Below are 17,206 nucleotides of genomic sequence, written 5' to 3'. Positions count from 1 at the left end.
TATGTTTTACCATGCCGTAGTGCATCGTAGGATACGCTTCTAACATCTTGAAATCTATACGTATTTTGACTCTTCTGCAGTACTTCTCTTAAATTTTCATGATGTTTTGATTCAAGCCTAGGTGGCGAAAATATATTTCAGTTGAGATGATACACTGGTACTTTTGTGGTATCCAGAAATAAACTTTGGTGAACCCAGCTCACAGAAACACAAATCACACTAAACTGATTATGTATGTACATTTCGAGTACAAAATTACTAACCATCGAAATAAGCAATAAAGTTTCCGGAGACGAAAAATTTGACAGAATGAACCATTTTCGTAAACTAATGCTGGTATTTATTCAAAATGCAAGCAGCAGTTTTGAATCTGTTCTGTCTCTGTCCTTGCGGAATCCTGAAAAGAGCTTCCACCACGCTTTTATGCTAATTGAGCATCATAAAACAGTGAGGCGCATCCAGGAAATAATTAAGCGAGAATTCGAAGTTGATTAGTTTGCCGAATTTTGTTTTGTCGCAACTCGTGTTTGTGTGCATACGTCGCTTCTGGTCCTACCGCGCTGTGGGCCATCCGCTTTGTGTGTACAAGACAAGCACAGTGCAATTCTGATGTAAAGTTTGAATTATTTTGTACCTAAGACTAGTGGCGTGTCGAAACAGGCGTGGATCGATTTTTGTGATGAGCTTGGTTGACTACCCTGTTTTATGCACACTTTGTGCACTAGTGTTTGAGAATCACACCAAAACGAAGACATTTATCAGTGGGTAACTGAATTTTCTTACACTCTACTGGCTGACATTTGAACACTAGTTCACCTCTAATATAAACGCTCCAGCATAGCATCCTCTATTGTTGGTAATTTAATCCATTTTGCTGCACTAAATGTTGGCTCACAAAGTCGAACCCTTATTCAGCGTTAAACATTTAATCACAGTTCCCTTTGTTATGATTGTTTCCATGAGGTATCTTGCTGAATACATTTTGTTCTGGTTGAGCGATAAATAGGGGACCAACGATGATAGCTATCTCCAAAATAAGCGGTCGTAAAATATGTATGATTGCATCAAGAAAATGTTTACTCCGAGAAATGTATCAATAATTTCATTTATTCTCTGCATCCCCAAAGATGTCGATGAATTTTCACTTGCCTCCTACGTACTAATGCCAGTTTTGCTCTAAACCGCTACAAAATCTGTTTATGGTTTGCATCCAGAATACACCCTGGCAAATTCACACGAATATTATACACGATAATGGTCCCTGTTATTTTTGTATTTACATGTGGGATCAACGTGAATCCCTTCGACGAAACTAGAGCTGAAAGGAAATCCTCACGCCCTATTTTTTCTTTCTTTGAAATTGCGTTCTTTCATGCAAGTCTGTTCGGGTATTCGGCAGTTTCGACATTTATATTGGCATGATGGCAGCTAGTTTTGCGTCTGTGGTGCCCTAAAGGGTACACAAATCACACCAACCGTCAGGTTATTGTTAATGGTTTGACATACCAAGGACACATTTTCCGTTTGGTAAACTACCGATGCTGGGTAACAGTGAGAGAATTTATACATAGTCCGTCGGTGCTTCTGAAAGTGCTCATTCCGTGCGTTTCTTCAGACAAATTATCCTTGAGAATGACTTTAGTGAGCGTTAACTTGTTTTTGTTCCTGAAATTTCGGCAACTGAGGGAAAGCCTTTACAATGTCGGTCGCGTACTGAGTTGAGGGTAGCGGTTAGTTCTGGCAGACAGCATAAGAACACTTAGTGCATGCGATTAGGAGAATTCACTTCTAACACCAACCTGAGAATGCGTGCGATCAATCTGCCTCTCGTATTGTTTAGCGGTTCAGTTGAGGCTGCGGTAGCATATAGACGGGACTGAATAGAAACTTTCAAAGAGGATGGCGGAATACAACAGCAAACACGTCGCATGCAGAGTGATATAAAACGACTTACTATGCAGTAGATAGCTGTAGTGGTATAACCGCTAGGAGGAAACACATGGAGGAACCTCCAAAAGACCAAAAAATAGANTCTCGTATGTTTAGCTGTTCAGTTGATGCTGTGGTAGCATATAGACGGGACTGAATAGAAACTTTCAAAGAGGATGGCGGAATACAACAGCAAACACGTCGCATGCAGAGTGATATAAAACGACTTACTATGCAGTAGATAGCTGTAGTGGTATAACCGCTAGGAGGAAACACATGGAGGAACCTCCAAAAGACCAAAAAATAGAGAGCACAGAATCCTGACATAAACAAACTAGTGGGTAGCCACGCTATTCATGCACTATTAGAGGCTGCAGGGAGCTGAGAATATTAACTATGGGAGTCTTTGCAGTTATGCGGTTCTTGAGAAACAAAGCGGGGAGAGTAACTTCGAAAAGGCGGCTGCAAAGGAGAATGATATGATAAACGGACCTGAATATGACGAACATTTACTGCCACATAAGCATCAAGAAGAAGGTAATATCCCGAGTGTAGGAAGAGATTTTCAAACCATTAATCAGCGTAGAAGGGGTAGCAAAGTGTGCATATGGCCGCGAAAATTGGTCCGGGAGCAAATGCGGAGCAGGACAAGGCTACTCCATGATATAAAATTAAAATGTGTAGATCATGGGCGTTTTGGAAATGTAGAGAAAACTTGTGGAAAGTAACGAAGATTCGATCAGTAGAGAGGTCATGCTAGTTGGACATGGGAGTATTGTCGGAAGTTGATTGAGAAAGAGGAAAACAAATAAGAGTAAGAGTAATAACAAGTAAGAGTAAAGAGCGAGCTTTGTTAGGGCTGGTGGCAACTGCATTTGATAAACTCAAAACTCCAACCATGAAGACGCAAACGTTCAAGCTTCCTATGCTGTGCACGTTATCGTCATCGCATACAGACCACTGGGAGTGGCAGCTATGAGAGTCGTGAAGTATAGCACTGTCCAACAAAGCAGAGGTGAGTGAAATTAAACAGTTCATGAATACTAAGTAAAGGTTGGGCGGAGAGAAGCATTGTGGAACTCCATGCATAATTCCACGGACTTATGACGTGGTGCTCCCAAGACGAAATTATACTGTTTAAGACGTAATGAGGTCTTCAATCAGGTTGAACAGAAAGGCACGCCGTAAACCGGCAGTTTCGCGGGGAGACACTGTCACATTCAATCAAGAGCGTTGAAGCTATTTGGTCTCTTTAAAGAAGTCTTGAATAAACAAACTGACGTGATGCAAATGATCAGACTGGTCACCATAAAAGTCGTTGAAAGGCCACTGAAATACATTTTCGCAATCATTCTGGTTGGTATCGAACTTAGGAACACACGGATCTTTTCTAAGAGTTGTCTCAAAGATTTTGAGAAAAATGGGAGGGGATTAAAATTTAACAGTTGTCATTTGAGCCCAAAAGCTTCTCACTCATGAAACAAAGTTAGTGCAGTGCCTCACTAGAAGACTGCACAACGCCCATGAATACGAAAAACGAAAGGAAGTAGTATAGGCAGGGGCCATTCGCTGAATTTCGTACATGGCATCTGGGCTGCCTAAAGTCTCACCTGGATTCAGGAGATAGACACAATCGACGGGACGTGTAACTGTAAACATTACTTGTAAAACGGATTTAGTGATGCCTAAGGGTAGGAAATTAGCTCCTGTCGAAGAAAAAATGAATGTGGTGGTACAGTTGAGATTGCAATGCAAACTACAATCTAGGAGGCCAAGATTTGAACGAGTAAGAAGTGCATTCAACCCCTCTGTCAAAGATGACGGTGTTTTACTGAAAAGTGAGAGATTCAGCAGTTTCACTCAAGGATGGCTGTCCTCAAAGTTTATACCAAGTTCCTAATGCAAGTAGAGATTTTTCAACTGGATGCAGAATACTAGAGAGAAGTGACTCGAATTGGATAATAGAAACGATATACATCTCGCATCTTCAGGTACTATTCCAGCGTTCTTTGCTCTTGCAAAGTAAACAAATGTCCTAAACTTTTATCGTTAGGTGAACTTTCCATTGGAAATCTTCATAGTTTTCTACCACTTCAGGGCCTGGCTTTATTTCTAGGGTAAATATGAAGGCTCAAAACCTCAATAAGAACACAAGAGCAATATTTATTTAGTACGTTTCAGTTTACCTTAGTTGAAGAAATCATGTTGTTGCCTAATCTTGACATGATTTAAAATATTTGGTGATTACTAGAAAAACACGAAGAGAAATTCATCTTTATCAAAGACAGTTTGCCAAGTTGAGTTGCGTTTAATAGAAGTTGAGAACAAGTGCTTTAACTGTGATGTCCTCTTCTACCTCATTGCATGAGTTGATGAACCTGTATGACGGTGGTAAGCCAGTGTTCTCTCACGCATTGGGAACCGATTTTTCTCCTACTATTCAGCTGAAGTAGGATTGAAATCACGAAAGTGGGAAATCCTTACGAAGCAACGCTTCTAGTACTTAACAAAAACGGCCATCCGTGCCTACAAAAAGCACAGAACTAGTGACGAAGTTGCATAAAATTGGCCTCAGATTGGCCGAAGTGATAGTGAGTTGGATGTTGAATTGTTAATTTTTGTTTTAGCCTATCTTTCAGATTGGTTGTCCTTAATTCACATGACAGGTGTGACGAATTTCAACGGTTCGTAAAAACACAGTTCAACAGAGTAAGTACAGAGGGCTGAAGAACGGCGTGAAGCATTTCCGTTGTAGTATTTTCTTGAGTGACAGATCATTTGATCTAAGTAATGGAGTGTTTTCCTACTGCTTCTGTGGGCTGCTTTGTCGAAGGGAAATATAGCTGTAAAATTGTTTTTGATGAGGCGCCTTTTAAAGGGATTTTTCGACACAGGAAACTCAGGAAATAGGGAAATTGAGTACGGACGGCAAGTTACCAAGCTTAGTAGATTTTGAATTGCAAATAGCGTAAAAATTTCAAGCAGGTTTTTCGCTAAGCAGGCTTAAACGCAATTTTTTCGAGACCAAAGGTACAACAATTGAGAGCAAGAAAGAACATTTCATACGTGACTATTTCGGCATCTTCTTCTGTTTATTGAAGTATTGTCGGCCTTTCTATGGCTAACCATAGAAATTTAGTGTATTACGAATTTTGTCCAGATAAAGACACCGCAACTGAATGAAGCAGAGTTAGGTCATGCGGCTTTCAGCTTCCGATTTTGCAGAACCTCAACTACGAGAGATCATCGAACTCGCTTTTGCGTCCAATGTATACGTACGACATGGCCCGTTGCTTAGTTAAGCACGCGAGTTTTAGTGTGCTAGGGAGCTGGTAACCAGCGACCTGCAAGAACTTTTTCCAACCTCACGCGATTCTGAAGGATACTCCGATGATTAGGGATCTGTTGCACTTAATATGAACATTGACCAATAACACCTACTTCACACTCGGTATGCCACGGACATCCAGGTTAAGCCGAAAATTTTTAATAAAGTTAGAAGCCTACGTCAATTGTATGTCGTGTGTAGGTTTCCGCACGAAAAGAAATCAATATCCGCCGTTAAAAGAGTGGAGTATGAAGTCATCGATTAAAAACTCAGACTGCATCAGAAAATATTCATATTATGGAAGTTTTTTTCGGTATGTTCTATGTCACTGAAATATTTTCAAGTCAACCCTTTGAATGGACCGATTAAATGCTGAACAAATTCATTCAGTTACCGTTACAGTTTTTGTTTCAACGGGCTGAATCGGAAGATATCGTAACTATAGTGTTCGGTAAATAAAACCATAACTACACCGAACTCTGCCTGAGGTAATGGGATAATGCTTTGACTATGGTGTAATAGTGGATCGGTCGAAATAAATTCAAGTAGATAAAGGGTGATGGCCTTACGAATCCGCAACAGTATGAACCACTGAAGCTTACCGAGAAGCGTGTGCCTGTGCACGCAGTCTTCCTAAAATGCTTGAAATAAGTATCTTCATACGTCGGTTATTTAGGGTGTTTTAATGGGGCCTATAGAGTTACATCTTTTCACGACAAAAACTGAAGGACAAAATTCCTCACCAGACCACTTCAAAGTGCGTTTCTGAGTTTATATTCTTCTACGGATAGAGCCATATGGGTTAAATTACGAAGCTGTTTTTGAGCACACTGATGAAGCTTCGTGTTAGTGTATACCAATCTCTTGACAGAGGGGCTAGTGATCAAAGTTAGCAGTCAGTTTTTCCGTATTCATGAGACTGGACACACGGTTGATGTTTTAGCCGATTTTAAGCCACATTTTGAAGCACAAGTCGCGATGTCAAAATTCATAAGAGAGGCAATCGGCATTCATATTTATGAGCCTTAGATTCCTGCATAGAAATTTTTGTACAGACGTTGAGTCAGGCATGGCTGAACAACCATTTGCCAGCCTCAAATACTAGCCTAAATCACTGGTTGTATCAACTATAAGTTATTGAGTGTAACAAGTATGACTTTTACCGATAGTCCGGATAGAATGTGTCCTTTCTGCATAGGTCCTAGGCAGCAGCAGAGAAATCGAAAATAACAGCTTTGATATGTTTTTGGTCTTAAGATACGTTGCTTGATCTTTTGGCCACCAATTTTCGCCTTTTCCAAAGAATGCGTCCAAAACTGTTGAATTCATATTAAAGTATTATTCTGTTTCATGGTTAATACTTTCAAGGTGGAATGGCGATAAACATATTTATCTCTGCGAGATGCACTTCATGTTAAGACTCCACATTTTTAACCTGTGCGCACATGTTGGCAGATATTTGTCAAGGAATGTCTGATTACAATAGGCTTATCACTTAGAGACAACGGAGTATTGTTGAAGTAGACATGTTGAAGTTAATAGGAACTTCCGAACACGATACTTGGATACTTAACACTCTATGTCAGCTCCCTCTGACCTTTTTCCCAAACCAAATGATTGAAACGATTCGCTCAGACTGTGCGGCACAAAGATATCTGAATGCGAAGAATAATTTCAGCGTAACCCCAGGTTTTTGTTCGTGACACTGATTCGGGACCATGTAGCTGTCTTGTTCATTGCTGTTAATACAAGTGGGTTTGTGAATGTATTTATTTTTTAAATTTTGGTTTAGTGTAAAAGATGAGGTTTGACAGTAAACTAGAGGTTGTCTTCTGGTTCAAACAGGAAGTTGCTGATCAGCTGACTGATGAATGTGAGGCCTTTCAGGTTCTCATATGGAGATAAGAAAAACAGCATTTCATTAATAAGCATACAGCTTCGGAAAAGCCACTAATTTACAAACGAGCATGGTTCCAACGGAAGAATCAACTGAGCCCCAGCTGATTCTCTTCATCATGATATTCTTTAACATAATGTCCTGGAGTAGGGTGGTTTGATATTTCAGCAGGCACAATAATCCAGATGTCACGGTATATTTTTTCGACAACAGACTGACCACCAAGTTAATTTGCAAATGAATGCGTACAACATGACATTCGTGTAGAACACAATGTTGGCTGGAAATCTGGAATACTACATACCTTAAGAGCCCTCAAGGTGAGCGAGTAGGTCGTGAGCTGTCGAGGAATTTTCCTTAATCTAAGGTGTATTGTCTTGCATTAAGAAAAAACTATACGCCTTATTTTCTTGATGAAAATTCCTTGACTCAGTGTGTATGCCTACTATTCTCATTCTCATTGAAAAGCTGAATTAAAACAATGTTGAACGGCATCTTGAAAGCACCGTACTGATTATTTGCACGGATACAGTGGCATATAGCAACTCTTTCGCAGTATGATTCCAACGCACGTGTATCGGAAGATAAAGACAACTAATCTATTCAGTGAGTTCAGGATAACTTGCGGATAACATATTTAGCTTCCCTGCTCACTAGATCCACCCACTTACTTCCAACGAGAGGGGAACTTTTCGTGGATTAACCACAAAGTGGCGCAACAGTCCTACAGTAAATACAGGCCTAAAGATTTCGGTATAGTTAGGTGTGCCACATGGGCACATCCATTAAGTTACTCATAAGTAGCCAACTTGTGTGATTAATTTGTCTCATGGGCCGTCTGTACGACGCCGGGTGAGAAAAATCCTTTTTCCTGCCCTCTAAAGCAAATGAGGATAGTTTTTGGGTGGTAATGGTTCTCAGACCTGTTGGAACACTATACTAGATCATTGCGAACTTGACCGTTTCAGCTTCCAACTCTCACGTCGAAAAGTTTCCTTCTTGGGATACGGAAAACCGTGCTCAGGACTGGGAGACAGGATGGAGCTACAAGAGTGGAGAAGTCGGTGGTAAGTCTCCCTCTCCTTGTCGGTTCTACGACAGTACGAACATATGTATGCTTTACGATGCTTGAAATTTCCCTTCAATCTGGTCATATATTTGTGGATTTTGAAACAAAAGAACGAGTGAATATGCGGGGTTGATCTAATACTGTTCCCACGTTCGTCGCTCAACGTGATAAAATGGGACATGCATCAATCACAGGAATTCTATGCAGTAGATCATGCAGAAAATCCGTTGCATAGGGAGTGATTTTCAGCCGCGCTATTAATACTGATTCATTCTGTTCAAAGGGCAATATTAGGCGGCTCACTTTACATCTACTCGGTTATGGGTGCAGTCCACATGATGTATTTAAGATGCTTAACTGGCAGTCATCAATGAACTAATTTAATGTAAACCTGTAAATAACGTTAAGATTACTGGAGATGGTTCTGGGAGCATTTCGGTCGCACATAAAATTCAGTCTATGGTTAGAGACCTCTTGCAGACGCACGAACGCAGACGCATATATATATATATATATATATATATATATATATATATAACCACTTTTTCTCTCGGTGGCCACGCNNTAACCACTTTTGCTCTCGGTGGCCAAGCTGTGCTTTTGCAATAATCCTACGGGGCACAAGGACTAGTGACCAAGGCCCTAGATTCCGACTAATGCAGTTAAAAACAGTCTGTAAGACGAACGACAGAATTCTTTTACATCATGAGACACCCGTGAGTTACAGTCGCGCTATTTGCTGCGACATACGTGTGAGTACAGAAGAAAACAATTCTCCGCGATCACCGGTATAACTGCATTTATGTGAGTACGGACGCTGCCTCAAAGCACAGGAAGACAAGTCAGAATCTACGCTACACAGAAAGTTTTCATATAATTTGGATAAACGTATTTCCCATTTTCGATCAGTGGATTTCGTGGCAGTTGGAAGAGAGTCGTGGAGGGTAACCGACAACGCAGGTATGGGATTCAAGGATTCGAGGTTCCCCAATGCTGAAAAACACACGAAATATCCAGAAGACGATGGATAGACGTGGTGCGGTGACAAAGACATTGATATGCGCAACATGCGGGGTACGCATACCACGGATTACTCACACCTTCGAATGCGCAGTAACATGATTTTTGGCCAATCCCCAGTGTGTCTGAGCTGAAATTTGCCGGCTGGAGGGCCACCAAAATAAACGTGATCGATGTTTTGGCGGGCTCGGTGAAGCACAGTGCAAAATAGTGACGTGCATGCTCAAAATTCTATCCTAATATCACGGCATTGTTTTCTTGGAAATTTCCGGGCGAATGCTGCCGCATGAATAAACGCTGACTTTTGGCACTTGATGTCTTTAATTTTTGAAATTAGACTGCTATGTGAATGGGACACACCAGTGCAGTCTAAGTTTTCCATGTCTCGGTGTCAAACAAGATGCGTTATAACCGGATCACAATTAACTTCAGAATGAGGGCCGTCGCCTTGGGTTAAAATGTTGGGTGTGATGATTTTCGGTACTGAATTAGCAATCGAAATTGGTTGAATACTCATTCGTCCAGCAATGCTGTCCGTTGAGCTAGCCTTGCAGCCACTTGCAGTTTAAGCTTCAGTGGGAGATTGCTTGGGTTTGTCCGCACCAAGAACGTCAGAGATTAACTCCTGTTCCATCGATTATGGAGCACGCGTGGGAGCTTGGTGGCCGGTCACCTGACGTGCTGGACCACCGGCTGACCAATTCCCAGTCGTTAGATGATAGACACTCGAGAATAAGTGGACCTTAGCAAGCAAACGTTTTCACGATTCAACCACGTGTGTGGTTGGCCCGGCGCCTGAAAAAAACGACCCCATGACTGTCCTGGTTTTGTCGATTTACTGATCCATCTGTCAGGGCCTTCCGGTTGGGTGGCATCACGAATGCTGCGAACGCGTAGTTGCGGGATGTGTTGAACCAGAATGATTGCGCGAATGCACAACGAAGACAAGCGCGATGCAGAGAGAACTTTAACGAAGCCCGAATAGCATTATTATTATGCAACATCGAATGAATTTTTTCATCAATGAGGGTCGTACTTCCTTGTAAATATTTGCGAATTTCAAGTTGTTGCAAATTATCAGTGACTGGTATCAGGCAAATCCAGGGTAATTCACGAAAGCGAAAAGAATTATGCATATTAAAGCTACCCTTAAAATATGGACATATTCGTCATAGTTTTCAAACTCTTGTGGACTAGAGGAAGCGGTTCGTAAGGATGAGCATTTACAATTAATTTCCATTTGGATGCACTGGTACCTAAACTAAAACCAAGCCTGATAGTCCTCTCAGCCCCGAATTCATGTAGAATTTTGACACGGCATTTGCAGTCGAGAAAAGTGTGTTCATATGTAAACCGGTTGTTGGAATTTAGCCGTTGTCCACACTTGAACTGATGATCATGCTCAGAAACAAGGTAATGAATTTCATTTAGCTACTCTGCGGTTTGGACTTAAAAGCACTACCGCACAGCACTTTCGATTATCAGAGTATCTAAAGTGGGATGATTTTTAGCAATATAATCCGTTGGATCCATTGTTCGCGACGTACTTCAGCTTCAAGAATCGCGGTTTCACGGTTCTGTTGAATTGGTACGTAGTCTTTTTACCAGTATCCAATGATAAAATTCTGCTTATTAATCGGATGACCGCTCAGGTTGTCGGGATCTCATTTGAGAGACGAAGTCCTGAACTTTTCATCAGGCTTGTATCGAATTTGAATGGAACTGGCGTTTCTGGGGTTTCATGATCATTTGAAAACAGATATACTGAGAAATCCAAATATGTCGCCTTGTTGGGTTGTCTGTGAACCAAATAGGTAACACGAAGCGTGTTTCATGACTGAGGTGAATCAAAAGTCTCCTCAGCGGATTACTTTCCCTTATTGTGACGGAAACCGTAGTATTGATCGTGAATAAAATGTTTATTTAAGCCTCAAGTCAACACCATCTCCCCTTGCAAGTGTTACTTACTGAATCAAACTGGGGGTATCCGTGCGACACTCGCACTTTCTCATACCATGTCAGTCAGTGGTTAGAGGCATGATTAGCATGGTCTTTCGGCCTTCAAGTTTGGATCTGGAACACGTAAAAGTGGCAGTGTACTTACTTCCCCTCCAAACGTCTTTACATTGCAGTCAGATTTCTTAGATTTTGTCGAGGACCCTAATCGTCCTCCTGGCTCGCTGTTAGCGCCTTGGCATTATCGCACCCTCCGTTCAACCAGTGAATACACATACGAATAATTCCACATCAAACGTCGCGTGGGGCCATCAGCCGCGCCGCCCTGCTTGGTGCACATAGCAGGGAAAACGAGTGGAAACAGGCTGCTGCTGCTTCCCTGTTTTCTTTTTCAAATACTTTCCTTTCCTCCCACCCCATTAATAACTCTCTCCCTGTAAGCCGGCCATTTGAGACGTCCGTCCTTCCTCAGTTGTGACGGTAGCGCCTGTGCGTTATCCGGCGCTGATATACTCAGGCAGATTCATCTTCAATCCTTGACACCACGTCTATCCGGCCGCTTTCACTATTTGCACTTGGAGGCAACCCGCTTTTTATCTCACACATTACTCGCTTGAAATTGATGTGTGCTGTGTATGAGAAACAAGGATTTAAGATGAAAACACAGTGTTTGAGACAACTGCTTGATCACTGTTCACTCGCTTCTTTCTGGGTACCTCTGGTGGTTCAGAGGCTGCTGCTGTATGGAGGATCCTTGCTTGCCTGGATACTCGTTAATAGTCACATAAGGGCAGTTCATCTGGCAACATATGTGAAGGAGTCTCACAAGGGGAAAGTTGATCGCTTTCGGTTCGCTATGTCTACTTACGCTCCAACAGGACTTGAGCGCCCTGTTACACCGGATATCTGAATGCGCCAGTCAGCAAGCGCAGCTCATCTGAGACTCATTTTCGAAGGCGACACGAACCGAACTTCGTACCTAAGAACACTGTCGAACCAGTGCTTTAGCTGGTTTGTATGCTGTTGTGTGCAGCACTAACTTTCAAAATAACCAAGCTCGTCTTCATGATCATTTGAAAACAGATATACTGAGAAATCCAAATATGTCGCCTTGTTGGGTTGTCTGTGAACCAAATAGGTAACACGAAGCGTGTTTCATGACTGAGGTGAATCAAAAGTCTCCTCAGCGGATTACTTTCCCTTATTGTGACGGAAACCGTAGTATTGATCGTGAATAAAATGTTTATTTAAGCCTCAAGTCAACACCATCTCCCCTTGCAAGTGTTACTTACTGAATCAAACTGGGGGTATCCGTGCGACACTCGCACTTTCTCATACCATGTCAGTCAGTGGTTAGAGGCATGATTAGCATGGTCTTTCGGCCTTCAAGTTTGGATCTGGAACACGTAAAAGTGGCAGTGTACTTACTTCCCCTCCAAACGTCTTTACATTGCAGTCAGATTTCTTAGATTTTGTCGAGGACCCTAATCGTCCTCCTGGCTCGCTGTTAGCGCCTTGGCATTATCGCACCCTCCGTTCAACCAGTGAATACACATACGAATAATTCCACATCAAACGTCGCGTGGGGCCATCAGCCGCGCCGCCCTGCTTGGTGCACATAGCAGGGAAAACGAGTGGAAACAGGCTGCTGCTGCTTCCCTGTTTTCTTTTTCAAATACTTTCCTTTCCTCCCACCCCATTAATAACTCTCTCCCTGTAAGCCGGCCATTTGAGACGTCCGTCCTTCCTCAGTTGTGACGGTAGCGCCTGTGCGTTATCCGGCGCTGATATACTCAGGCAGATTCATCTTCAATCCTTGACACCACGTCTATCCGGCCGCTTTCACTATTTGCACTTGGAGGCAACCCGCTTTTTATCTCACACATTACTCGCTTGAAATTGATGTGTGCTGTGTATGAGAAACAAGGATTTAAGATGAAAACACAGTGTTTGAGACAACTGCTTGATCACTGTTCACTCGCTTCTTTCTGGGTACCTCTGGTGGTTCAGAGGCTGCTGCTGTATGGAGGATCCTTGCTTGCCTGGATACTCGTTAATAGTCACATAAGGGCAGTTCATCTGGCAACATATGTGAAGGAGTCTCACAAGGGGAAAGTTGATCGCTTTCGGTTCGCTATGTCTACTTACGCTCCAACAGGACTTGAGCGCCCTGTTACACCGGATATCTGAATGCGCCAGTCAGCAAGCGCAGCTCATCTGAGACTCATTTTCGAAGGCGACACGAACCGAACTTCGTACCTAAGAACACTGTCGAACCAGTGCTTTAGCTGGTTTGTATGCTGTTGTGTGCAGCACTAACTTTCAAAATAACCAAGCTCGTCTTGGTTCAAGCAGATCATAAGGTTGACGGAAACTCGGGGACTGCGCCTACCTGATGAGCCCCAAGAAGGACGAAACCTGTCGTGGCATGTCGAAGAGTTTTCAGCAACCTTTTGAGTAGCTTCCTTTATCAAGCTTGTCTGTCTTCCAGAAGCGTGCCGCCTACAAACTCAAATTCGTCACATAGTAATCAGTTGCCGATGGGGTGAATCAGTAAATGATAGTCACTCGTTCTGGATGACATTTGCGGATTCTTCCAACGCACTCATTCAGATTTCTGTCTTCGTTTTCGCGTAGGGTGCGGACAAGTTGCTTAGAAACTAAGACCGGCAAATCCGGATTCTGAGGAATTTTACAGAATCTTCTTCAAGAGTCTGTTCCAAATGCTTCGCCATCAGATGTGCATTCATGCTGAAAGGAGACTGCCGCGTTATTTCACAGTGCTGGTGGCTTTTCCTGTTGCACGGTTCTACCAGGCCTGCTCAGGCATAAGGTACCATACAAGAAGTTGTCACTGCTTGAATGCCGGAGAAATGTGCGGGCCGGTCCCGAAGATAATTTGGTCTGACAAATTATCGGACGTCAAGTGAAAGTGAGCATGCGAGCCGACCGCGAACTTGGGCTTGAAAGAGGGTCAGAAAACATGGAGTGCCTGGAGATTATATCGTTTGTTCCGTGCAAACCGCCCCCGGAAGCCGTCTGCAAGCGAGGCCATCATGGATCAAAATGGTATGACCATCTCAAACAGAGGAAAACCTCTCAACCGTTGGACCAAATAATTCAAAAACTATTTTCATGACCAGTCGCTGTCAGTTGTCTGGAGCCTGTGGCTAAAGTGGAGCCCTGGATGATGGGCCTGGAACCCCGTAAGGCTTCGGAGTTTCATGACTGCACGTGTTCTAAAGCATCACTGAGCTTCTGATCCGGTTGACCACCAATCCGCATAATTCAACGAATGGGCTAAAATTCTCAATCAACGCTTCTCTGATCTGCTGGCCGGTATTTGGTAAACTAGACTGTCCTTGACAAATTGAGAGAATAGACGATACTGCACACTTTCAAAAAAGAGCCTCGTGATGAGCAAACATAACAACAAAGGTATAAAATAGTATAATAAGTTCTCTGATTTCCGGGCGTTTGGAACTATAAAAAAGCTCTCCAGAATCTTCCGTACATGCAAGAGGTCTGCCATGTTTGTACTCTCTCCGTTTCAAAACAAACGCTGAAATGTATTGAACACCCTTTTGTTCCGATAGCTGCTGAGGAAATCCTTGTTCTGAAATACGTAGATGGTATCGTTTTCGTCTTCGAAGAAGGAAAGAAGACGCGGATTTTTTTGGATAAGTTAACTAATGTTATATCCTCCTTCGCATGCGTCACATACACAAAAACCGAGGCAGTACTTCTGAACTTGCAGTCATTTTACACGATACTTGCAATTCACGAATCTGTAAAGCTCAGGTCGCGACTTCAGTAAATTGAATCACGTGTGGTGGCAAAGAGGTATGTCCATTAATCTCAATGGAGGTATGCGGTTGTCTACAGTACGGTTTTTCGTTGCATGGCTGTGAGACTTGGCCTGTTTGAGCAGCGTAACCGAATATCTGCAGTAATCTCAATGGAGGTATGCGGTTGTCTACAGTACGGTTTTTCGTTGCATGGCTGTGAGACTTGGCCTGTTTGAGCAGCGTAACCGAGATATCTGCAGGTTCTTGAGAATGGTTGTCTCAGAACCATAGCTCTCCTCGATGGGTGTCAGCGAATCCGTAAATAGGCGGTTTGAAAGCGAGTTTTCGATTGTGCAAAAGGAACTTCCATTAAATAATGTATCCAGAACCAGAATCAGCGTTGGTTTGGTCGTGCATTGCGCGCAACGAACAATCGGTTGCCGAAGAAAATGCTGTTTTCCGTGCCCGTTTCAGAGTGTCGGAAGCAGAATGGTGGCCAACCCTTGGGTTGGCTGAGGGCCATGTAAGAGATTGCAAAATGTCTGGGTGCTCTTAATACGACTCACCTTCTAAGACGAAGACATCGTGATACTCATTGCGTCTCATTAGCTACTAATCGATGTCAGTTTCTATTCAGATTGCTTGAATGACTGTCTGGAGGTGTGGGCACGTCGGAAGGATTGTGGTAGGCTACTACTAACTCCCTCACCCGTCCCCTTCTGACCTTTTCTTCACAATGTTCCCTTCAAATAAATTCTGGTTGTGCGGCAGCGGAGCACTGAGGTTGTACTGCCAATTATTATGACAAACAAACCCATTGTATCTTGTCAAACGTTCGATAAGCCAGCTAAAAAATTGCAAAGTACGAGGAGAAATCTGCTGGGTTAAATATGATGTGTGTATGAGATTCTTCGGGAGGTTCTGGATATATGTTCTAATAACTATCGATAATCTACGGAGGAAAGTGTTGGTAGCTCATGTAGGGTAGGTAGTCGTCGGCCAAGCCAACCAGTGAAGCACGTACAAGGCTTTTCGATAAGGTAAGTCTAAATTTATGCGAAATACACAGATAGTCAAGACACGGTTGCCTTTTAACGGTTGAACGTTTTCTATGAAGAACACGCTACATTGGTTTCGCGTTCACCAAAAAGAAGCTCTCGTCTTCTATCCAAGCATTCCCTGTTGTTAACCGTATTTAACTGAAGTTTCACATATGGAAGAATGTAAAGAAATACGGTATAAGCTTTAATGCAATACACAGGGCAGAAGAAATAACGAAAACCAACCCTCGGCTACTCATTTGACCAACCTGCCTTGATCTCAAATGAACGGTTTCTCGTTTGCTGAGGAAACTGAACACTCAAGTGACCGAAAAACCGTCCAGAAAACCATACTAAGATTGTGCTTGTGATCCAGATGCAGTCCAGATATGTTCATAAGCAACAGGATCTTGTTACCTTAAGAATAATTCATTCCTTGTCCTCCCCATTAGTCACGCTCCAAAGCACCGTAAGCCGAAGAAAACACATCCACTGCTCACTGCAACGGTTAGCTGGAAAAGTAGATTGTTAGTACGGTTTTATCCCACGCAGCTAATATAGTGGCCACCACTCCCGAAGGCGACCAACCAGGTAAAGTTTGTATCTTGCTGAAGAAATAGCTTACTCAAGAGGAAGTCATTATTAGACTGAGAGAGCTGAAATCCTGATAATTTGGAGATTGAAACCTTTACATTACCAGGATTTATTATTGGAATGTATCGGCAAATTTATCGCCGAGACTAACCAGTTGTGAATCCCATATTTAAAATGAGATGGAGGTGGGAGAGCTTTATAACTAAATATGAAGTATCATTCAATTTCTCTCACAAACGACAGAACAGTTTATGCTGTTTATTCGGAAAGTGCATCTGAGACCATTTCTATGTCACCAGTATAGAGAAGACAACGATTACCTTGGATGAGGCACGAGAAAAAAGAGAAATGCAGTGCTATCTAGGTTTCACTTTCAGTAATACATTGCGGATTTACCTGGAAATTTTCGACGTAGTTCAGCAATTAAGCTATTATCTGCCTAATCAGCCTTCGAAATAATGCCTGGATAAGAAGTTCCCATTTGAGACGTTTACTTAAATGGCGTAGTAGATGTTAGACATAGTCTGAAAAATGATTTCTCTGATGTATTATCTAGTTGAGAATGTATGTTCTTAACGTTGACGC

At 42.5% G+C, this 17,206-nt stretch overlaps 1 protein-coding gene across 1 annotated transcript in view; it reads right to left on the bottom strand.

The window, feature by feature from the left end:
* T265_05802 (hypothetical protein) overlaps positions 1 to 16,788 on the bottom strand; it is a gene marked incomplete at both ends in the record, with an annotated part of 45,700 nt that extends 28,912 nt beyond the window's left edge. The window contains one exon of the mRNA XM_009170896.1: positions 16,773 to 16,788. Within this exon, the coding sequence (XP_009169160.1) occupies positions 16,773 to 16,788 (16 nt within the window). The remainder of the gene's footprint in view (positions 1 to 16,772) is intronic.
* Positions 16,789 to 17,206: the final 418 nt, after the last annotated feature.

The sequence above is a fragment of the Opisthorchis viverrini genome, assembly GCF_000715545.1.
Source record: "Opisthorchis viverrini unplaced genomic scaffold opera_v5_114, whole genome shotgun sequence".
Classification (NCBI taxonomy): Eukaryota; Metazoa; Platyhelminthes; class Trematoda; order Opisthorchiida; family Opisthorchiidae; genus Opisthorchis; species Opisthorchis viverrini.
Note: the sequence above shows the minus strand (reverse complement) of the source record. Positions and strands in the feature narration are given on the sequence as shown.